The sequence below is a fragment of the Ammospiza caudacuta genome, chromosome 1 (genome assembly GCF_027887145.1).
Source record: "Ammospiza caudacuta isolate bAmmCau1 chromosome 1, bAmmCau1.pri, whole genome shotgun sequence".
NCBI lineage: Eukaryota > Metazoa > Chordata > Aves > Passeriformes > Passerellidae > Ammospiza > Ammospiza caudacuta.
In genome coordinates, this window is record NC_080593.1 from 117071923 (window position 1) to 117093706 (window position 21784).

The following is a 21784-nucleotide window of genomic DNA, read 5'->3' on the forward strand; positions in this document are numbered from 1 at the left end:
TATGATGTACATGGCTTTTGACACCTCAGCTTGCAAGCCATTTTACCATGTTCACCAATCTTCCTCACCCATCTTCCATTATTCTCCCACTCTTGGGAAGCTGAAAGCCAGGTCAGCTTGAGGAGCTACTGAATACTTCAATCTCTCATTCACCAAAGGAACTCACAAGAACCCCTTAAACCACAGCCAGAAAAGTCTGGAGCAGTTGGTTTGAAGCAGACAATGGGATGTAAAAGAGGCATAATTTTTGAAGCAACCTAGAATTAGTTTAGCAGTTGTCTTATCTCTTTTCTGTTGTTGTTTTCCATGTTGAATTCCTTTTCTTCAAGGCAGTGCATTTTTCTTAAAATATTACATAGCCACGCTGCCCTCAAAAACTGCTGTTTCAAGCAGGATTTATTTAAGAAAGAAGGAGCAGATATTCTAATGATAACAACAAGTACCAGGGTGCATGTCAGGCTTGCATTCACTCTCCAAATTAGCTTACATTGAATATGCTATAATTTATATGAATCATACAAAATATAATTGGCAGAAGTGTGGAAACAAGCTGTACTGGATACTACCCTTCCCAAGAGAACCAAAGTAATAATTCAACCCTCCTTGCATTATATATAATTGTTTAATATTATACATCGTGCATGAAATTTATGTTCTCTGTTCTCCTTTGAAAATGCAAAAAGATTAAATAAAATTACAAAGACAACACACAGATAATAAATGTGTGTTGCACAAAAAATAAAGTGTTATGCACATGCTGCATAATCTTTTTATTAACCTTTGAATATTTAGCACAGTGGATGTGAGAGGAAAAAAGAATAGATAATTCAAAGTAATTCTAGAACTCAATCAAAAATTCCTTATTTAGGAACAATTCTATCAGCTAGGCTGGATATCTTGCCAGAATGTGAAAATATCAAATAGTCCTGCATCTCATCTTCTCTCACGAGGCTTACTTTTGAGTTAAGGACAAAAGGTCAGATCAAAAGTTCTTGGAAAAAAGCAGGATAAAAACAATGTTTAAGTCCATATGTTCTTTTCATCAGCAAATTATAAGAAAGCTCTCTCTTTTAGACCAAAGAAATTTCATTAAAAAATGGACTTTTGTGACAGACATACATACATACATCCGCCACTTGTAGCAGAAAAGGACGGGAATATTAGAGAGAATTAAATTATATTAACCTTGAAACAATGGTTCTTATGGACATGCCATCACTAAAAATAAAATGTGTGGGCACACCACTACCCATGGTAACTTTAATGGAATTAGACTAGGAAAAAAGACTTAAGGAGGCTCATGGAATATGGAGTTTAGGCAATGAGGTTAAATGAAGCCAGAACCACTGGTGAATATGTGTTAGATATTTATTTATCTCCATATTGGTATTTGAGCTGGCTAGTTTAAAACTGGTGTGGGTGGCTTTGGATGAGTGCATAAACCTTTGATAATGCTAAGATGTTAAAACAACAAACAGTCTCGAGATGCAATTGGTTTAGCCAATATAATTTATTTTAAGACAGTTAGTACTTTCTAAAAATAAGTATCTTACAAAGAATATAATACAAGTTTTGAGGTTTCACTTGAACGTGAATATTTCTGTAGGTTTTTTTCAAATCTTCTTCCAGTTTTTCATAAAACCATAAATGTAATTCCCCAGGAAACTCTCTCCTCCCCACTGTGAATCTGCCTTTATACAACAAAAACTTTATTTCACCTATGAGGAGGCCCAGCCCCCCACCCAAGATTTCAATTATAGAAAAGATTATATTTTAACTGCAGTACAATTTTGAAATTATTATGAATTAGCTCATGAAATTCTACCTGTGGGAAAGTATTTGCTGACAGAAAAAAACCTGGCTGCTGGACACACACAATGGAAAACCTTAACTTGCCTTTCAAAATGGTTGGTAAAAAGGGAAACATTTGCATCAAAAGAGAGCACTAAACCCACTGAATGCCGGTACCATGCTGGTGCACATTTTTCATTAAAATGGTGAAGCAGCATCTTTACATATATTTTCCCCCCAAGACTTGAAGCATTTCATTTGCATATATACATAAAATGTATATAAAGCATATGTTATACAGTGCATTTAGTACTGTTAGTATATACAGTGTATTTATGTACTACTAGTACATAGTGCATATGCATAATACAAAACATGTACTCATAAGCATTTCAGCCTGTACCTGAAATCAACGTCATTTGATGGCTGCAAAATACCCAGTCCTGCACGGGACTGGTCTAGAGAGGGACACTTCACATTACTGTCCACAAGCTCTATCTCAAAATATGAAAAAATCAGAGCCAGAAACTGTTTAATCTCGTGGACAGCAAAGAGCCTTCCCGGGCACTTGGCTATGCCTGTCCCAAAGGGCATGTAGTAATGCTTCAGCCTCCGGCCGTGCCGGTAGAAGTCGGTCTTCTCCTCTCCCTTCTCGTTCAGGAAGCGATCGTATTTGAATGTCTGCAATTAAACACACAAAAGGGTTCCTTGGTATTTGGATACCTCCAGATGCCAGATAAAGCTGCTAAGCCAGGCTGGGAAAAGGATGTCTCCCCCAATCAGAATTGTAGAGTACCACCATTCCCCATGGGGTTCTTTACGAAAGAGTAGCTGCTGACAAGTTCTGTTATGTGGGACAGGATCCCAGGTTCTTTGCTGATAACTCCCCTTTTCTTTCCTGACCTCTAAAAATAAGGATTGTAATCTGCATTCTTATTCATGTAGCAGAAGGAGAACTGGAAGAATTCTAATTCTGTGCCTTAGGGAAATTATTATCTTTATCCTTCTTTAAAAACCCTCATAATGATGATCTTCCCTCACTGAGGAAGGCAGTAACTAGAGGGCTGTCTGGGGCTCGTAGCACACCTTTTGGTTGCACTAAAATCTGTTTTGCAGATAGTGCTTTCACTGCCTTTGTTTTTTCTTGTTATCACATCTTCAGGTGTAAGAATGGATTGTCTGGGGTACAACAGAGAACCAGCCATGGGGCACCTCAATAAGTGCTTTATCCAAAGGCCTGTTAACTTCTGCCAGAACACCAAGTTCAATGCAGTTTGCAAAAAAATGCTTACCAAGGGATCAGCATAGATTTCTGGATCGAAATGCAGCAGCTGAGGATAAAGAGCTACAATATCATCTTTGCGAATTTTGTAAAAGTCGTTCTCCAAGTGCAAAGTGAAATCCTCCTTGGCCACTCGGAAAGTCATGGATGCGCTGGAGAGCCTCATCGCCTCCTTGATGATGCTGTCTGTTGGGACAGGACAAGGAATGATTGCCATGGAAACAGTGAAACTGGGGGCAGGTCATGGATTTTGAACTATTTCAGAGCCGTTATCCAACCCTAGATTTATTAGAAGAAATATTTTATTATTAACTTTCTAAATGCCTAAAAAAGTATCTAATTTCTTTTTAGCATTTCTATCCCTTCTGCAGATACCACTGAGAGCCTAATCTGCTTTCCCCACAAAGAATGCTTAGAGTGGACGAAACAGAATGTTCAAAAGTGAGACATATTTTCACTCTGATATAAAGACCAAACCAGTGAAAACTGAAAATATAACAAAGAAACAGTGCAGTGAGCAGTATTTTCTGGAGCTTTAAGAGGTCCTGTATAGAAACCCATACTCAGAAAAAAAGTAATGTGGGAAGTTTTTGTTTCAATATTAGCTGACTCTTTTTTTAAGTAACAGTAGTTAAAAAACAGCATCATAACAACTCTCTGTAAGTTCTGAAAATTATAATTTAAAAAATATTGAGAGGAAATATAAGTAATGATATTAGAGAACATTGCTTCACATGATAAGAATAAGGATTTAAGTTTTGGCAACACCTTTTTATTTGATTTAAAGACATAATCAAACAAAATATTGTTCAGAATTATCCATGTGTCTATGTTATGTTCAGTATAGGATTATTGAGACATACCATTACCCATGAAAAAATGCTGTTCATGTGAATTTTGATAGTCTCAGTACCACCTGGGATATTGGGAAGCCTGGTTGTGTTGGCTACTGTTAAGCAACATAATAGTTTCCTGTTCTCCTGTTTCTTTGCTAATTCCATAGGAATTCTATAGCAAGCATTTATATGGTAATAAACAGAAGACCATGGAAATTGTAGTGTGATTTCTGCATAAAATAATCCTGCATAAAATAGTCATACCCAGTATTGGCATATTATCCAGCTGTTTCCGGTTCAAGGAAATATGTTTGCCATCTAAGCTGATACTCTCTTCAGCACTTTCCAAAACACTTTGCACTTCTTTGGTAGCTGCTCTCATTGCTTCTGGATTCCTAAGATCAAAAGAGCAAAGGTATAACATAAATTTAAAAATTCTTTAAGAAGTGGTTTTGCTATTAACTTTCTTTCTGACCAAAATTTGTTTTGTTGAGAGAGAAGTACAACCTTCTAAAATAAAAATGTTGCAGCAAAAAGCTGCAGTTCTATTTATTTCATGTCTTGGCAAAGGTATGATAACTTCAAAGGAAAAAAACAAGAAAAAAAAGGAATCTCAAGTATTTGATTTTGTCTGCAATGACAAGTGGGACAGAACTGATGTGTATAATTCAGGTAATAAACAGTATTGGCACTAAAAAGCAATGCCAAAAATAAGGAAAAAACCTGCCAGTTGTAGATTAGGAAATAGCCCCACTGCAGGTAGAAAGGTTAGGAACAGGATTATAGATCAATTTTATAACATCATTTATTCTGACTGCTGTGACAATATTGTGTCTAGTTGAAAAGAATCTTCCTAATACCAAGAGCCCACATAGCACCCTTCACTGTCTAGCCTTTCTTTCAGACATGGAATATATGAGCTTTGGTGAAATATATAAACACAATAAAGGAGGCCCCAATTGTGTCTTGAGGAAGGCACAATCAGGGTGTTAAAAGACCCCAAGTTCAGAAAATCTAAAGCAAATGCATTATTGGAGCAAAAAGTACTAAATAATCTCAAAAATTAGCATTGGAAGTAGGTATGATAAGTAAAAGTGTTGGCTGAAGCAGATAATCCAGAAAGGCCCACTCTAAAATGGACATTTGATAGCATTATCTGAGCTGTGCACTTGTCTCACAAGTAACAAGCTCAGCACGTGCAATCTACAGTAGAGCTTCAGTGGGATTTATCAACATATAAATTATTTTCTATTAAGTATCTGTGAAAACAATAATGAAGTTAAACCTCATTTTGCCTGCTCTAGTGAGATGGTCTAAAAATGTCTAGTTATATTTGTAGCCTTTAATACAATTAATGTTTTGACTGTAACTAGCACTTTTAATGTCATATCATACAGATTTACTCCAAAGCTTTCTTGACAAAGTGTAGCATTGCCCTGGAGTGCTGTTCCTTAACAAAAAAAAAGAAAGTTTCTAAAGAATTGCTCTGTGCTCCCACCACTTGTTCTCAGATGGGTGAAGGGCTTTTCTGTGGAAGTCCTGAACAACACAGCACTTCGGTTGCAAACAGTAAGTTTTTACCACTGATGAGATATCAAGGAGTTGAATTGGCCTGTACTAATTAATTGGTTTCTGAAAGACAAATATTTTGCTTGTTTGGGAGCAAGAAGCATTGGGACTTACTTAAGAAGATAGAACAAGGTCCAAAAGGTGGCAGGAATGGTGTTTGCCTGAGAGGCCCAGAGCACTGCCACGTGGGTCTTGGCCTTCTCCATGTCATCAAAGGTTGACAGGGTGTCGTTCAGGAACATGCGCAGGGTGACAAGCTCAGACAGGTTGTCCCTTTTCAGGAGGTTCTTGTGCAGGAGAGCCTCTCCCAGCTTCTCACGTGCACTGTGGGCACTCTTGAACAGGTGGATGGGCAGCCCTGCCACGAGGGCTGGGAAAATCTTATCGAATTCCTTGAAGTTTTCAAGGGCATTTAGGATATGAGCTCTCTCAGTTTCCTGCTTTGATGATAGGTTTTTGTCATTATTTGAATTAAATTCTTTACCAAAAAGTGTTAAAAAGCCAGACTCAAACATCACTTGGCAACAGAAGGTATAAAGTCCTTCTGTCACCCAGGTATTAGACCGAAGCTTAGGTGCTCTTGACTGCAGCATGACATACTGGAGGTTTTCCATCATTGCTTCAATGAGGGCATCTAGGGCATTGCCTTGAAGGGTTCTAATGAAAGTCTGATGAAAATTTTCAGTGGTGTTTCCCTCCGCTGGGTCAATGCTACCATGCCCAAAAGCCTGTCACAAAATAAATTGTATGCATGATAAGTAAGGCCTGTCATTACCTGGATGATAAATTCTAACAGAAACACAAGCCAAAGTATAACTTCATAGCTTACTAGAGGAAAGGATAACAATGTAACAAAATAATGTATAGTCTTAGAACATCCAAATCACTGCAAATTTCTTTTCCATTTAGGAAGAGGAAAAAAAGATCTCAATATTTTAAACCAGTAAAAGTGCAGAAATGTGAAACCAATCCATAACTATCCAAAGGCACAGTTATGTTTAGAGGGATTAACTGGGTATGCCAGCAGATACTCTGCATGTTAGATATTAAAACCAGGAATACCTTGGCAGAAGTAGCAAAGTGGAACTTTTTCCAGTCCAAGTGTTTTCCCTGGCGCATCAATTCATGGTATGAAAAAGGGTCAGTGAGGAAATGAATGTATTTCCCTGCTACATGGCAAGTGAAGATGTGGCCGTGCTTCTTCTGCTTTTCTTTGAGGAATTCAAGGGGGTTGGCACCAAACTTCAAGGCACAGCCCAGGTATGGAAGGAACCCATTTTCAAGTGGTGGCTCACCTTGCCGCCTACAAAACACAAACAAAAGCTCCATTTAAAATTATGTATAAAGATGTCTTCTCCAGAACTATCAGGCATGTAAAATACTGATGATAGGTTTTGTGTAATGTGAAAAAAAAAAAAAAAGAAGACAAAAATCACAAATAAGTAGTTTATTTACAAGTAATTTTTCTCCCCTTTAAGAGCTAAGCTATATAAGAAAGAACAACTTAACTATTAATAGACATAATAATACACATAATAAACCAGTTTGATTATGTAATATTTCTTTTCCCTGGATCAGATGTATATTTTTCACCTGTCCAAATGCAAAATTGTTGCTATTAGCTAAAACACAGTTATGAAATTGTCACATTAATAAATAATCCATCACACTAATATTATCTTATACATTTTTGGACAATTTTGTCCACAATTTAATTTAAATACCAAGCAAAGACTCTTTTTAGCATAGAAAGGTTGTTATTATTGGCATATCTCATTAATAGACCAGATCTTTCTAAAAATATGGGAATTTTGCTATGATTCTCAGTAAGCATAAGAGCTAGTGTTCCAGAGAATGTGTCATCAAGTACATGCTGTAAATTAAGCAGATACTTAAAGTGAAGCATATGTTTAAATTATTTTCTTTTTTTAAGCAGAAACAGCTTTCCTGCATAAGGACATTGACTGCTGAAATAACTTTCATATAATATTTCAACTTTTCCAGTAAATGAAGTTAATTATTTTCACCTTTTTAAAAATTAAACTTTTAAAAATAAAACTAGAAAATTACTGTGGAAATTAAAAGATAAGAAGAGTTAAGCAAATTACTCACTCCTTATGTAAATGTGTCAGCAGGATAAATGCTTTTAAGGAATACACCTCATACATAAATATTACCTGTATTAAATTGTGTTACTAGATATAATACAAAAATGTTTGTAAGTAGGTATTAAACAATAATTACATATAAGTAGGTATTCTCTGTGATTACAATACAGGTGAAATTACATCTCAGAACATTAGGAAATCAGGACATACTTATTAATATTTTAATTACCTCCCTGATGCATAGATTTGTATCTACAGCTACCTCTAGGCATCAATACACTATTATTGCAGAGTTCATACACAAAAATTCGGTTGGAACATAAATCTCTCAAAAGACCAAACTACAGCATTGTCTATGCTGTCCTGCGTGTGTCTGACAACAGTTCTCCTAGTGATGTACACAGGATATTTGACACAAATAAGGGCCAGGCACACTGAGATGCTTTTACAAAGAGTCCTTACCTTCTCCTCCTCCCTAGAAGAAACCAAGACACGCAACAAAGTATTACTGCCATTCCCCAGATCCAGGATGCCAGGAACATTTCTGGTAATGCCCAAAAGCTTCCAAGTGGAAAATGGGTAGCTACCAGGATGGCAGGAGAGGTGACTGAGAATGAAACAGAAGACAGGTCACAATTTATATACAGTGGGTACACTACTGTATCTAATGGCACTGAGTCAACCTAGCAAGCTATTGATTAACCATTTCTGGAGAGAGCTTGTTCCCTCTCTTCTCTGTCACCTTTCTGCAGAAAGCTTCGCCAGATTGATGCAGACAGTTGCAGATCTGGCCTTGAGCTAATGTCACGTAGCAGAAGCAGTTCCAAAGTAACCAAACAGCTGTAATAGTTGATAATTTGAAGGTTAGCCAGGTGTATTTTGATGAATCCTGCAGATTTACCAATTGCAGTTTATAGTTCAAGTTTAGCAATATATGAAATGGTTACTGACCGGTGTCCAGGAGATTCAGGCTGTGCTAGCTGGTGGCTGCAGCCCGTGCTGCCCTTCAGCTGCCAGCCTGTTCCCCTCCCTTCTCCGTGTGGGCTGCCCTGGCTCTGGAGTGCCACTGCAAGAGGGAGCGGCGGGTTCAGCAGCTGGGCAAAGGGATGGCTGCAGAGGTGGACCTACTTCCTCTAACAATGTTTGTCTGGAAGAAAGGGTAGAAATGGTCTTTCACAGACTCATAGAGTGAATCAAAGAAGAAAAGGAAAGTAGATCTAGACAACCACACTGGTTTCAGTTTTTTTTTTTTTTTTCATTGTCCTTGGACCACCTTTTATTTTCCCACTAAATATTTTCTCCTTTCTGTTGTTGACTTATGAGAATTCAAACTTTGGCTTGCTCCTAGAGCTGGCATCAAGCCATCAAGGAGGCAGCTCAGGTACAATGATGTTCCATTAGTCATCCAAGGCCTAATATGTCTTTAAGAGAGAAACTGAAGGGTTTTTCAGACTCACTTTTGTACCAGTTTTTGTTGGTGTGCCTACAGTTATGTGAAAAAACAGTAAAGATTTGGGCATCTTGCTGTTGCAATAGAACACTACACTGAAGGCATTGACACTCAAATCTGGCAGGTGGAACTATTGTCCTGGCTTCAAACCAGGGCAGGCAGTGAGGCATGGGATAACTGTGCACATGTCATTACATTTGAGTCAAATTTTAAATTACTGTACTGAAGAAATTAACCTTATTTGCAGCATCAAGGATTGCCCTCACTTAATCTAAAAATCACTCCTTTTGCATGTCAGGTCCAGTCTTCTATCCCATTTTCATTTAAGCACAAGTGTTTAATTTATTTTCCCATAAAAAGTTATTCTTCATTAGCTGAATTTAGCTTGATATTATATAATTGCTTTATAAAAACCTTGCTTTTCCATTTCCTGTCTGTTTGCATTATTGAAAAATTCAGTTCTGGGCATCATCTTTGATTTCATCCTGTGACTTCTTCATCCTAAAAAATAATAATAATTTTATTATATTGGTGTCTAATTCTTTTTGGATGTGTAGTTGAAACAACACTGAAAAAGTCAGAAGTTACTGTCAATTTTGTGTCCAAGACCCAGGAATAACATTTAACCAGCAGCAGTTGCCTGTGTCCCCTCATCATATCTTGTGTTGCACTAGGTAGAGCTGCCATCACAGTTGCCTCCTCTCTCTGTGCTTTGGGTTGTTGCGCTGCAAAGTGATGATAACATAATTTATAAATGGCATCCTGCTGCCAGAAAACAGCAGCAGTAACTTCTCTAAAGCTGCCCACCTTCTTTCACTTTCTGCTTTGTACATATGTAATAGCTCTAAAATAGCAGAGCACAGGAGCTCCCTGGCAACTTACCTGAAATAATTTCTTTTTCTCTCAGGAAAGTCTTAAATAGGCCAATCTACAATCCCAAAGCCAGCCTGTATTACAACAGGCTGCAGGCTGTGACTTGTGTCCTTGTGATAAAGGCAATCAGGAGTCTTGTCTGCCACAGATACTCCACCAAATTTAGCAGATGATAGGTGTGAATCTCCTTCCATTTATATTAGTGGGCATTAGGCTTTCCTGATTTTTCAGCAGCACTAGTGGAGTGCCCTGATGTTCTGGGTGTGGTATTTTGGTGTTCTTCAGACAAATACAGTATTTCCCACAGACAAAGCTCAGGCAGTTGCCAGTCTGTACAGCAGGGATTAAAGGCACCATGTGGTCCTACTGATTGACAGAGAGTACGTTTTCTGCAACCCTTTGTGTGTTGTGTATGAGCTTGGCTGTCTTGCCCCAGCCCAAGGGGATGACCCACAAGAGTTATGGGTGCAGTCAGAAAAAACGTACTGCTCTGGCTCAGTGAAGAAAACTCCTCGTGTAAATGGTAAGAAGAATATTAATGTGAAAAACTGTCACAACTTGGGCCCAAGATTCAACTCAGGCCAGTGACAGCATCAGGAATAAAGCACTGCATATGTTTGAATGTATAAGCCTTTGTTCACTGCAGGTTTGAGCATGGGTGTTCATCAAAAACTCAGCAAGGTATCAAATAGTAGGTAGAAAATGCAAAACCTTTTAAGAACTGTAATAGGACATTTTGGTCAAGCCCTAATGAGCACTGAGCTAGAACCAGTTCAGAAAGTCCAGCTCAAGAGCACATGGATGCAGGCATGCTGACATTTCACCCAGTACCCGCTTTTAGCAGCGCTTCCAGCCCAGCATGGCTGCCCACACAGGCTCCGGGGGCAGCCGGGCCTGCACAAGGTCTGCTCGTGTCTTCAGGGCCAGGAACTGTGGTGAGACTGCTGCATGGTTAGATTGCACCACTTTCCCCCTAAGGGCACTTTTCACCCAGATACACCCACTGGCTGTGGGCAGAGGCTGCCAGGAGCACTCTTATCTATCACCGCTGCTCCAGCCAGCCAAGTGGAGCCGGGGCCTCCATGGAGCCAGTACCCTTCCCATAAAACAGATCACTTCTGTGGTGATTCCTGAAACCTAAGAGAAGGCTTAAGGCTTGTTTCCTCCTGCTACCCCAAAACTGCTCACTATCCAAACCTGAACTTTATCTCATATGTTGTAGCTGTACGGCTTTTATTAGTGACAATCCATACATGGTATTTAAATTAACAGAAAAAAATAGATAGACCAAGCTGAGGGGAATAATGTTTTTCCAGGGTTACTAATGGCTTCATAACCTGGGAGCACTGATGTGCAGAAAGGGTGTGCTGGACTTAGGAGAGGCTGCTGATTACATTTGGCAGTAAATAGCAGATTTCCACACAGATTTCCATACAGCCAACTCTATAACTTGTTTATTCATGGGAAGTAAATAAGAGATACACTGTACAAAGAAAGGATTGGCTTTTTTTTCTCATGCACATGTTGTGAGAACTAGTTTATTTCCTTCTATCAACAGACAAAAATCCCTGAAACCACACAAACCAAGCATTTTGCCCAGCAGTGGGAAGGCAGCCCTGCATTTCACAGAACACGAGCAGGCTAACATGCTACAGCCAGAAGATGCAATTGCAGCTAGGAAGCACGTCTGCAGCTGTGAAACTTGTAAAAGAGATCTCAGAAAGGTGGAGCAATACAAAAGGAAAGCTTAAACAAGAAGTTTCACAGTGAAGCTGCTTGTAGCTCAGAACCTTTGCAGCCAGAAAACAGCTAATAAATAATTATATGTCACCACCTACTGGTAACCTCCTTGTGTGGCACTTGTGTTTTACAGCAGCCACTGAACTTGGCGAGTCAATATTTGTTTCTTGCTTCCATACACCAAAAATGATATTTCTTCCATGGGTCTATATATTTTTCTTTGCATTTACATCAAGTATCACTTAAATGAAGATATGGAGATATGCTGGGTAAGATCACTGAGGTTTCTGAGGGCCAAGCTGAAGACCTGGCTTTTTTGGGATCACTGAAGATGTTAAACAGAACAAGAAATAAGGCTTTAGTCCTCACCAGCCACAAGAAACATCTATTTTACGAGAGGAATGATGGCTATCAGCACACAGGATCCTGTACTGGGGACAGTCCAGAAATTGAAGGTTCTTGTGCAGCACCAGTGTTGACTTGGCACAGCCATCATATGTCTGCAAGCTGAAAGGCATCAGCAGTGCCCTGGGCACAGGGAAGAGAACACTGGCTGCCGTGTCCCCTCACAACAACAGACCTGACACACCATGGCACACCATGGCACAACACTGCCCAGCCTGCCCTCATAACCCAGCTGCTGTTACCAAGGGATCATGCCAGAAACGCAGCATCTTCCCCAGAGAGATTGTAATTACAGATATAGTTCCAACAGATCCCTAGCTGGATTCACCTTTTTCCCCTAGTTTTCCTGGGTCAATGGAATAGGTGGAAATCTTGTATACCTAAATTATAACAGACTATCTAAAAGAATATGAGTAAAATTATACTAAAGACACTGTAAAGAATAATGCCATAGTTTAATTATTTAATAATCTACACAACCTAAAATAAATTCATGCTATTACAATATCACTCCACAGCTCTGTTAGCAACTGTCATGGTTGTTAAGAGGGCAGACTTTGCCTGCATTATACCCTGCCTTCTGCAGAATTTGTGAATCATCTGACTCCAGCAAAATAGCATGTTCCTGTTTCCTTAAAAAAAGAAATTAAAAATAAAATTTTTAAAAAATCATTATCAACATCATCTTTTTTTTTTTTTCTTCCTGCTGATTGTAAGTCAACTGCAGAGGTACAACTCTTTTGTAATCTGATATCATTGTATATATTACAATACATATGTATTTGATATATTTGACCCTGTCATTTTTTTTCATGATGAAGCACTCTGCACAGACAATGCCTTGTATTTACATTAGGATAACCAACATTGATGGGCTATAAAATTAGACAGGCTTGGGAACTTGCATCCTGTTTCAGAACAATTGCCCTGAGCATTTTAACAATAGTAAGGACAGATATTTCCTCTAATGACCAAATTAATATTTCCATATTTATCTCAGAGTATCTTCTGAATGTGCTTATATATCAGATAATCAACTTGATTTACTTGCACCATATCAGTTTATTTTCTTTCTGGAATTTTGTTTGTTTTTTAGGAATGTCAGTTGAAAGTTTGGCAACCTTCCTGTCAGACCTGGGATTTACAATGCCACTATCTTCCCTTTAATATCAAGCATTAGAAACTAAATCTCAATCAGAAACACCATCCTTCACTTGAATTTTAATAGGAAAAAAAGGAAAGGAAACTATTAAACATATGATTAAAGTAACAATTGATAATATTAAGATTTATGAAAGTTACCTTTTTCTAAGTTTTGCTGAGGAGAAGCTGTAAAGAGAGCAATTATGAAAGTGGAGACAAAAGAGAACTCATACGGGAACCCAAACAGGAAAAGGAAATGGCTGTAAAATAAACCACGAGGAGTTATTACCATTCATCCAGTGCAGCAAACTGCATCTTCTTAAAGCAGTTTTTTCTTTTTTAAAACCCTGGAGTTGAGTTGTACAATTTCATAACAAAACAGAAGCTTCTACATTATCCTGTTACTCTAAATGTGCAATTGCAGGTGCTCAAAACACTTAACAGGGAGAAATCAAATCTCAGATGTGATTATAAACATTATGCAGCTTACTGCTACAAAATAATTATTTGAAGAAAGGTAGTTAGGTAGCAAGCCAGGAGAAGATTGCAGCAATCCAATTGTCTGGGTGAATACTACAAGCTGTTCTGGGCTGCTCGAGCAGATGGAGCAGAGAATGCAACGGCACCTTCTGCCTCACTTTGCTTGTCTTATCTTTTCTTCTGCTGATGCTCTTTTCCTTCCTTCCTTCCTTCCTTCCTTCCTTCCTTCCTTCCTTCCTTCCTTCCTTCCTTCCTTCCTTCCTTCCTTCCTTCCTTCCTTCCTTCCTTCCTTCCTTCCTTCCTTCCTTCCTTCCTTCCTTCCTTCCTTCCTTCCTTCCTTCCTTCCTTCCTTCCTTCCTTCCTTCCTTCCTTCCTTCCTTCCTTCCTTCCTTCCTTCCTTCCTTCCTTCCTTCCTTCCTTCCTTCCTTCCTTCCTTCCTTCCTTCCTTCCTTCCTTCCTTCCTTCCTTCCTCCCTCCCCCCCTCCCCCCCTCCCTCACCCCCTTTTAAAGAGCTGCACTGCTCTGTAGCTTCCTAGTTGCTCTTTAGCTGTCAGTCCTGCAGTATGTAAAGGGGGCTTACAAGAAGTATGGAAAGGAACTTTCTGCACAAACTTAGTGATCAGACAAGTGGTACAGGTTTTAAAACAAAAGAAGGTAGATTTTGATTAGATACAAGGAAGAAAATCTTTACTGTGAGGATGATGAGGCGCTGGAACAGGTTGCCCAGAGACATTGTGGACTTTCCATCCCTGGAAGTGTTCAAGACCAGTGTGGATGGGACTCTGAGCAGCCCAGTGAAAGGTGTTCCTGCCCATGGCAGAGAGTTGGAACTAGATGTTCTTTAAGGTTCACTTCCAATCCAAACCATTCTATGATTTTATGATTCACTGCCTGAGTTTGGCATCCATTAAGTGTAGCACTTATTTCATGTCCCCGCCTTCATCACACTCACAATTCACTCTACATCTGCATTTAGAAGCCATGGAGACTCAGTCACACCTGCACCTATTCTGTAAGAAGGGTGGCATCTTAGGAACCTCTCTGTTGTTTACAGCTATTTCCATCTTCTCTATGCAAGTGCTGGTGCTGCTCTGGTCCTGCAGTCTGGATTTGGGTCCCTTTGGCAAACCTCACATCAGGTTGCTGTGGGGTTGGCTTCATGCTCCTTTTCTTCCTGAAGTGACCACCTGTGCAAGGACAACATCCATTGCTCCAGGGTGAAAGGAAATCAGAAGGCCCACCACCTTACTGGCAAGAGGCAATCTGCCTGGGAGCCAGCTTGGCGCCTGTAGTCACAGTGGGGACTTTCTATTTCAGCTATGGCCACTACAGTTCTAAGGGAGACAGAGGCTGACAGCTGCTGGAAACCACCAGCAACTTCCCCTTGATGGTGATTTCAGCAGCTATTAGGCCACTTTGGGATTTTAGAAGTCTCCAGACGTTTAGGGAAAATGGAGAAGCTGGACTAACAGTGCAGCTGGAAAGGATCCACAGCCTGAAAATGATGGGTGTCATCAGCACAGCTTTCCTTAAACAGTTTTTCTTTGGTTTCAGAATATTTCAGAATATTTTTACTTTTTTTTTTGCATTTACACATGAGCACAGGAATCATCCTATCATCCTCTGAGAGCATCCCTGGTGGATTTATGCAAGCCTGTTGCCTAGGTATGGAAAATTTTGCCAAGAATGGTTGTATATAAATATGGTTTTTAATGGAGATCTGAGCTTCACTGGACTGTGCAAAATGCAAAGAAGTAGAAGTGTGGGGCACACAGTTATGCAACTGGGCCACATTTTACTCTTCCAAGGGAAAATACACATTCTTCTACTACTAGATTTAAGTAAAGATTTCTTTTTCCTATAGCTATATTCTACTTTTTATAATACAATATTTCTTGGAAGATACAAGCCAAGATTGAAGAGTGAGTGCCTGTCTATATTACAGAAGAAATCTGCCAGTCATCACTTCAATTCTTCTCTGCGATGCATTCCTCTTCATGATCATACTTCTGTGAGCCAAAGCTTCTTTGATTTTCTTTTTTTTCTTTTTTTTTCTTTTTTTTTTTTTTTTTTTGAGAAAGCAAACTGTGGCAGTGAACAATGTCTTCATTGTGCAAAAGAAAGGAAAAATAAGGCATGGTCGTGTCACAGACATAATATGAAACCAACTTCAAAATGTAAGGCTGTTCAACTACTCAGATTAGATTAAAAAGATATGAATATGGGGCTAAATAAACTGTCCAAAGTGCAGCCCACTGGTTTTACATGTGAATCAGCCTTCTGGCTTAGGCAAACTGAATTGCAACTGAATGCAGATTACTAATTTGGAAAAGTAATATTAATTTTCACTACCAGAGCTGCTGTAATACTGCATGTGGCCCATTTATTTCTATATGTTTCTATATTATTTTTGACTTAAATAGGCAAAGATCAGAGATCTACCTCTTACAGCTTTGCTTTGCAGTTGAAAAAACAAACTATAGGTGGAAAGACAAAAATTAAAACAGAAACACACAAAAAGAACAGGGTAACAGGAAGAAAGAAGCTGATGGAAGAAGGGTGACAGGTAGATGTAGCAGAGAACAGGAAAATAAAGACAAAACACAAGGTAAAAGATAAAAGGATTTAAACAGATGGTTAGTTTACAGATGGGGACAATTATTGCTTTTTTAACAAATAGACAAACATTGGTGCTCCAGTCGTTATATAGCTCAAGACTGGTCTTATAAGTTAAACAGGTTTGGTGCGGTCAGAAATGCAGTGGCAGGCTGCCAAAAACCACTCCTGAGCTAAGGGAAGCATTTGACTTGCTGAGTCAGCATGGAGACAGCTCCCCAGAAAAGTAAGGGCACTGTGCCAACACCAACACATGCCTTTGGATGAGCCATCTCCTGATTGCTCACAGCAATTCAAGTTCCCATGACAGTCTCCCCCAAAATTTTTGGCTTGGTCCAAAGACTTCCAGTGGTGACAGACATATAAGCGAAATTCTAATTATAACTGTTCAGCAGTGGTAATTTGTGACTGAGGAATGATCTGGCATGGAGAGCAAGGAGGGATTAAACTGGCTGGAAGCAGGAATGCCAGAGCCAGAACAGACTCCTTCCAAGGGAGTGAAGTTTCCCTTGGTGATGAGATAAGAAACAGTCTCAGCTTTGTCTTGTAGCCATCCTGGAATAAGAGTGCTCAGGGAGCCAAGCGAAACTCAGAGCAGCAGAGCTGGGTGAAGGGTGGATCCACAGGCTGAGGTGCCCCATGCAAATAATCTTGGATTGGTGCTGTGTACATAAGGCATCTGTTTGTGGTGCATCTTTGCAGATTCCAGTAGAGGCACATATTGTGATGGGGACTCTGCCCAGTGCATTGTTCATTGGCTTATTTTGTAATGAAGCACAAGGGTGCGTTTAATTCACCTCGAAAGTACCATAAAAATTCTCCAACAGGTGCCACTAGTGAGCCTTGCTGTAGCAGCTGCTCTTGGCCTCTGCCCTCCTTTGCCACTTCCAGAGGTTACAGCCCCAATAGCCAGAGCAGAGCAAAAGGACTGCCCACCTCTGTCCCACCACCCCATCCCAAAGGCAGATGTCTGCTCAAATTTATCCTTGGAGGCATTTTAAGACAAAGAGCCAGGCATCAGACCTCATGATTCCTCATGCTATATTTGCCACAAGCACTTGTGCCCAGGATAGGTCGGATGGTTGGACCAGAAACCTGGTCTAGTGGAAGGTATTCCTATCTATGGCAGGAGTTTGGAATTATATGATCTCTAAGGTCTCTTCCTACCCAAACTCTTCTGTGATTCTATGAGGGCAGAGGGATCTGTCCTTTTGTCTTGCTTCATGCTTCATCTAGACTATGGAACACCACCTATATTAGACGACAGCCTTGGACTGAACTAGACTATATCTAACATGAATGTATAAAATGTTAATTCAGAGTTCCCAGGAGAAAGGAAAAGACATTGAATCCCTGGAAAAACAGTTAAACACAAAATATTACAGCTACTGTGAAATATACACCTCATTTCCGCCATGTCTATGTAGTCTTTACAATATGAAAACAAAGAATATAGGTAGTCTTTACAATATGAAAACAAAGAATATAGATTTTTAAACCCTGAATTGTGTATGTCAGAGGTAGGAAAGAACTGTTCAGGTTATTTAAATCCTTTCCAGCAAAATCCCACTTGTGGATAAGGCACAGGAAGAGCACAGTCACTCCTCCCGCTTGCCTGCATAGAGTTCAAATCCACCCCTTCCTTGGCTCTCTTTCCTGTCTCCTGTCTCCTAGGACTGGCTCAGGATCATGAAGGAGCTTGTTGTCTGCAGGACCTCTTCTTCATCTGTTGCAAAGGCTACAAGGTGTCTGAGGAATGAGAAGGACAGAGGAACATACTGCTCACACCCTAGACTGTCAGGCAGTGGAGTTGGATGCTGCTGTCAGGCAGTGACAAATAATTCCTCTCTCCAGACTCTCCACAAAGCAGTTCCTGTGTTTTGCTCATTTTCTATCTGCCCCACAGAGGCTCTAGGTCTAATCTGCAGAAGTGTTGGGCACACTTAATCATGAGTGCAGTCAGGAAGGTGGGGATTTAACAAAATATCTCCTGTATTACCACAAACATGAGACATGAGTTTGTAGAACTGAGAGCTCAGAATAATGCATTATGAGCATATTCAACTTGAGTGTCTGAATGCCTTGTCTGTACCCCAGAATTATGATGGAAAATAAATGAGCAACTGTTTGCACAGCACTTAGAGCATTACTTAGTAAGGATGGGGACAACATTAGTATTTCCATCTTTAGAGTGGAGTTTGAATAGTAGACAGGAAATCAGGCATGAAACTGCCAACTGAGCAGTGGAAAATAACTCACTGAGTGCCATCCACCCCATGGGTGTTACGCCCTTAAAAGTAATATGCAATAATATGAAATTAATATGTTATAATGCCCTTAAAAGGCAAGATCCAAAAAAATATGAACAGGGAATGAGGAAAAAAGTGACCGAGCAGTATCTAATGCTAAGTACATTACTGGGGCAAAGCTCCTGTAATGTAATCTCTTCTGCATAACAGGGGTTTTTGCTGAAAAATCTTATTTCCACATGGAAAGTACAAAAATTCTGGTAGATGAAGTCTAGAGGTACAGCTCAAGTGCAATGCAGCCCCACAATTAAGCTGGTTTGGGGAAAGCTTGTTCTAGAAATGCAAACATGTTTGGACACTCCTTTCAGCTGGCTTAGAGCAGGACCCGTTAACTCCCTCATAACTACCCCAGGTATGGAACCACCTTAATACAATTATTCTGTTTCCAGTGCTGACAGGGTGCTGTCTTGCACAATTGGTACATGTTTTGAGCAACCACTAATTGTGGAGTGGGTGGAGAGCTTCCTTACAAACAAAAGCACAACCTGTTTTCAGCTTCAAAGGAGAAATGTGTATTCTTCAGTAATAACTATGTATTATTTTATTAAGATTTTTTTCAACAGCTGAGACTGATACCAATCAGTGGGTGGTTTCTATTATTCTTTGAAAGTTGGCACTAGGCCAGCAAAAAACCCACAAATAGTACACTGATGATGGAAAGTTATCACACTTGCCCATGGGTATTCTAACTTAAACAAGCAATCTCTAATAACTTGGCTCTTTGTTCTACTTCTTCCAAACAACAGATGCACATACCTTAGGAACTAATCTTGGGCAATTCACCTCTGGCTCCTTAGAGCTCCTCAGTCTCAGTGGAGTTCTTAGAAAGATATGGCCTGGCCCTTCTTCTGTCTCCCTCCAAACTCCAGAACACACAAGTATCTCCCTTGTCCCAGGTGCTCAGTTCATCTCACAGAATGACTGAGACACCAAGACTCTGACTGCTACCTCCTTCCAAAATTTGGTTTCCTTGGGAAAGATACGAGACTAGACCAGCAGTTGGAACTGTCTTTGGTCTGTGTGTTTAAAGGATGAGGATCCTGAGACATGCCAAACTGCATTGGTTGCACAGATTAGACATAGCCATTTTTCATCAATTATCTTTCTGGTCTATTAAGTTTTGTTCCTACATTTAAATGAACAATTTCTCAAAAGTGTACTCTTTCTCTCTCCAACAGCTGTTCTTAAGCGAGAAGAAACACCTTTATGCAGATTTTCAAAATCTTTATTAAAATCATGTTTCACAATATACTGGGAGATGAGGATGATAAGATTCACTTTTGATACCAAGATGGATGTCCTGCAGGTGGACGCGGTGCCAGAGCTACTGCCCATAACCTGGACTTGGCTTGCTATTAGATTATGTATCTGCAATAGTACACAGATGGTATGCTCAATGAGAAATAAACCACATAGAGCCAAGTTTTTGGGCTAGGACATCTTCATAAAGAAAATGAACATCCATTACAGTCTTGTGGGTAAAATTAGGGAGGGTGCATTGACAGTGCAAGTCAGATACCCACTAGAAAAGGCTGCTCCCTGCATAACAGCAGGCTGTCTTGAAAGACCACAAGGAGATAGAGTAATGCAGAGGACAGCAAATAACAGCCTAGCTTTCTGGAGAGAAGAAAGGTCTTTGCAATGAGAGGAGCATTCAATATCAAACCAAAAGAAAACATCATCCTTCAGCTGTCAACACTGGCACCCAGCAGAATTGCACTGGAAAACTCTCAATCATACACCTGCAATTTCCATGCTACATGAACACTACAGTGCTCTTCATTCTACAGAGTGGGTCCAGGGCTTCACTGCCCTGAGGTCATTTCAGGATGAAGAGTGGCACACTTTGTCTGAGCACAGTTTTAAAACTTTCACTGCACTTATGTTAAAATCTCCTTCGGCTACATAGAAAATTTAGCATTTCTAAAGCAGTAATCATCAGTCATTATTAAACTAAAGCTAGATTCCCTCCTTTCCTCCTGGCCCAGAAGACGCGTAATACAGGGTTTTTGTGAAGACTGTGATACCCTAAGCTCAAGATTTCACTTCATATATATTTAATGACCCGTAGTTACACGACTCAGCAGCCAATGGTTCAGGTAGTGGCATGCAGGAAGGTTCCAGGTCTGACTGATTATTGGATATAGAAACAGAAGCCTCCTGAGCTGCCAAAGAGTTGCTGCTCCTCTGCATTCAGCACTGCTGTGGCTGCTACCCCAGACCCTTGGATGCTGGCAACTGGAGAGAATCAAGAACTGGAAAACACACTGCAATAGCAAGAGAAAAATATATTGCCACAAAATTTCTGTTTAGCTTAACTAAGGTTATGGTTGTGCAGACAGCTCAAATGATGAAACAGCCTGTTAGTGCCAGAGTGAAGCGAAACAACCTTCCCTCTCATTCCCATTTCTCCTTCTGCTTCCTCCTTTCTCCTGTTTCCAGCCACACACTCCCTTGCTTTGGCTCATGCTTGTGTTTGAGAGAGCCTTTTATTGCTAGTATGGCTCCAACCACCATGTTTTTTGGTGGATTTGATTTCTCCTGGGGCAATGAGTTAAGCTTTCTCTCAGAAGAGCTGGGCAAATGCTGGGACTGGCTGAGGGCAGGAGAAAGAGACTGTAGGTGGGAGCAGACCTCCTTCTGGATGCTGGAGGACTGCTCAACTCCTGAATGCTCAACCTCCTACTGAATGTTCTTCTTAGGTGAAGAGAAGCTCTAGGGCATTCAGCACATTTAATTATTTGTGTGATGAACAATATTTGACATCAGGCAAAGAATTGTAATGAAGAAGGGAAGACTAAAAAAAATTGATGCTAGAGAAGTGCATACTCTAAATAAGGCAAAGACAGGTAATTATGGTAATTGACTTATGAAAGTCTCTTTCCGAGCTTGTTCTGGGGTTTCTCTGTTGCTGGTACACTTTACATCATGGTTTCTTCAGGGCAGCCTCTCCAGGATAAAAACTGATGCCTGCCTGTAGCAGAAGGCAGGGCCAGCTGTTGGACTGTGGGACAGGTGATGTGGTCACTCCGGCTCTGATGTGTCACAGCTTGCCCATCCATGGCAGACATACAAAACAAGGCACACACGAGGCCGTTAATGGAGTGTGCTTCATTACAGCAGAAACAGGTAGGAAAATGAGCAGAAAATAGTACTTTTTCTCCACGAAGACGGCAGCTATC

The 21784-nt window shown here is 40.0% G+C and overlaps 1 protein-coding gene across 1 annotated transcript; it reads right to left on the minus strand.

The window, feature by feature from the left end:
• Window positions 1-1505: 1505 nt before the first annotated feature.
• Window positions 1506-13389, minus strand: LOC131562390 (cytochrome P450 7A1). The gene is made up of 7 exons (XM_058812073.1): window positions 13357-13389; window positions 8049-8193; window positions 6541-6781; window positions 5593-6206; window positions 4174-4304; window positions 3084-3259; window positions 1506-2472 (listed from the first exon to the last, which is right to left on the minus strand). The coding sequence occupies exons 2-7, from the start codon at window positions 8126-8128 to the stop codon at window positions 2173-2175; spliced, it is 1542 nt and encodes a 513-aa protein (XP_058668056.1). The 5' UTR covers window positions 8129-8193; window positions 13357-13389; the 3' UTR covers window positions 1506-2172.
• Between the last annotated feature and the right edge of the window lie 8395 nt (window positions 13390-21784).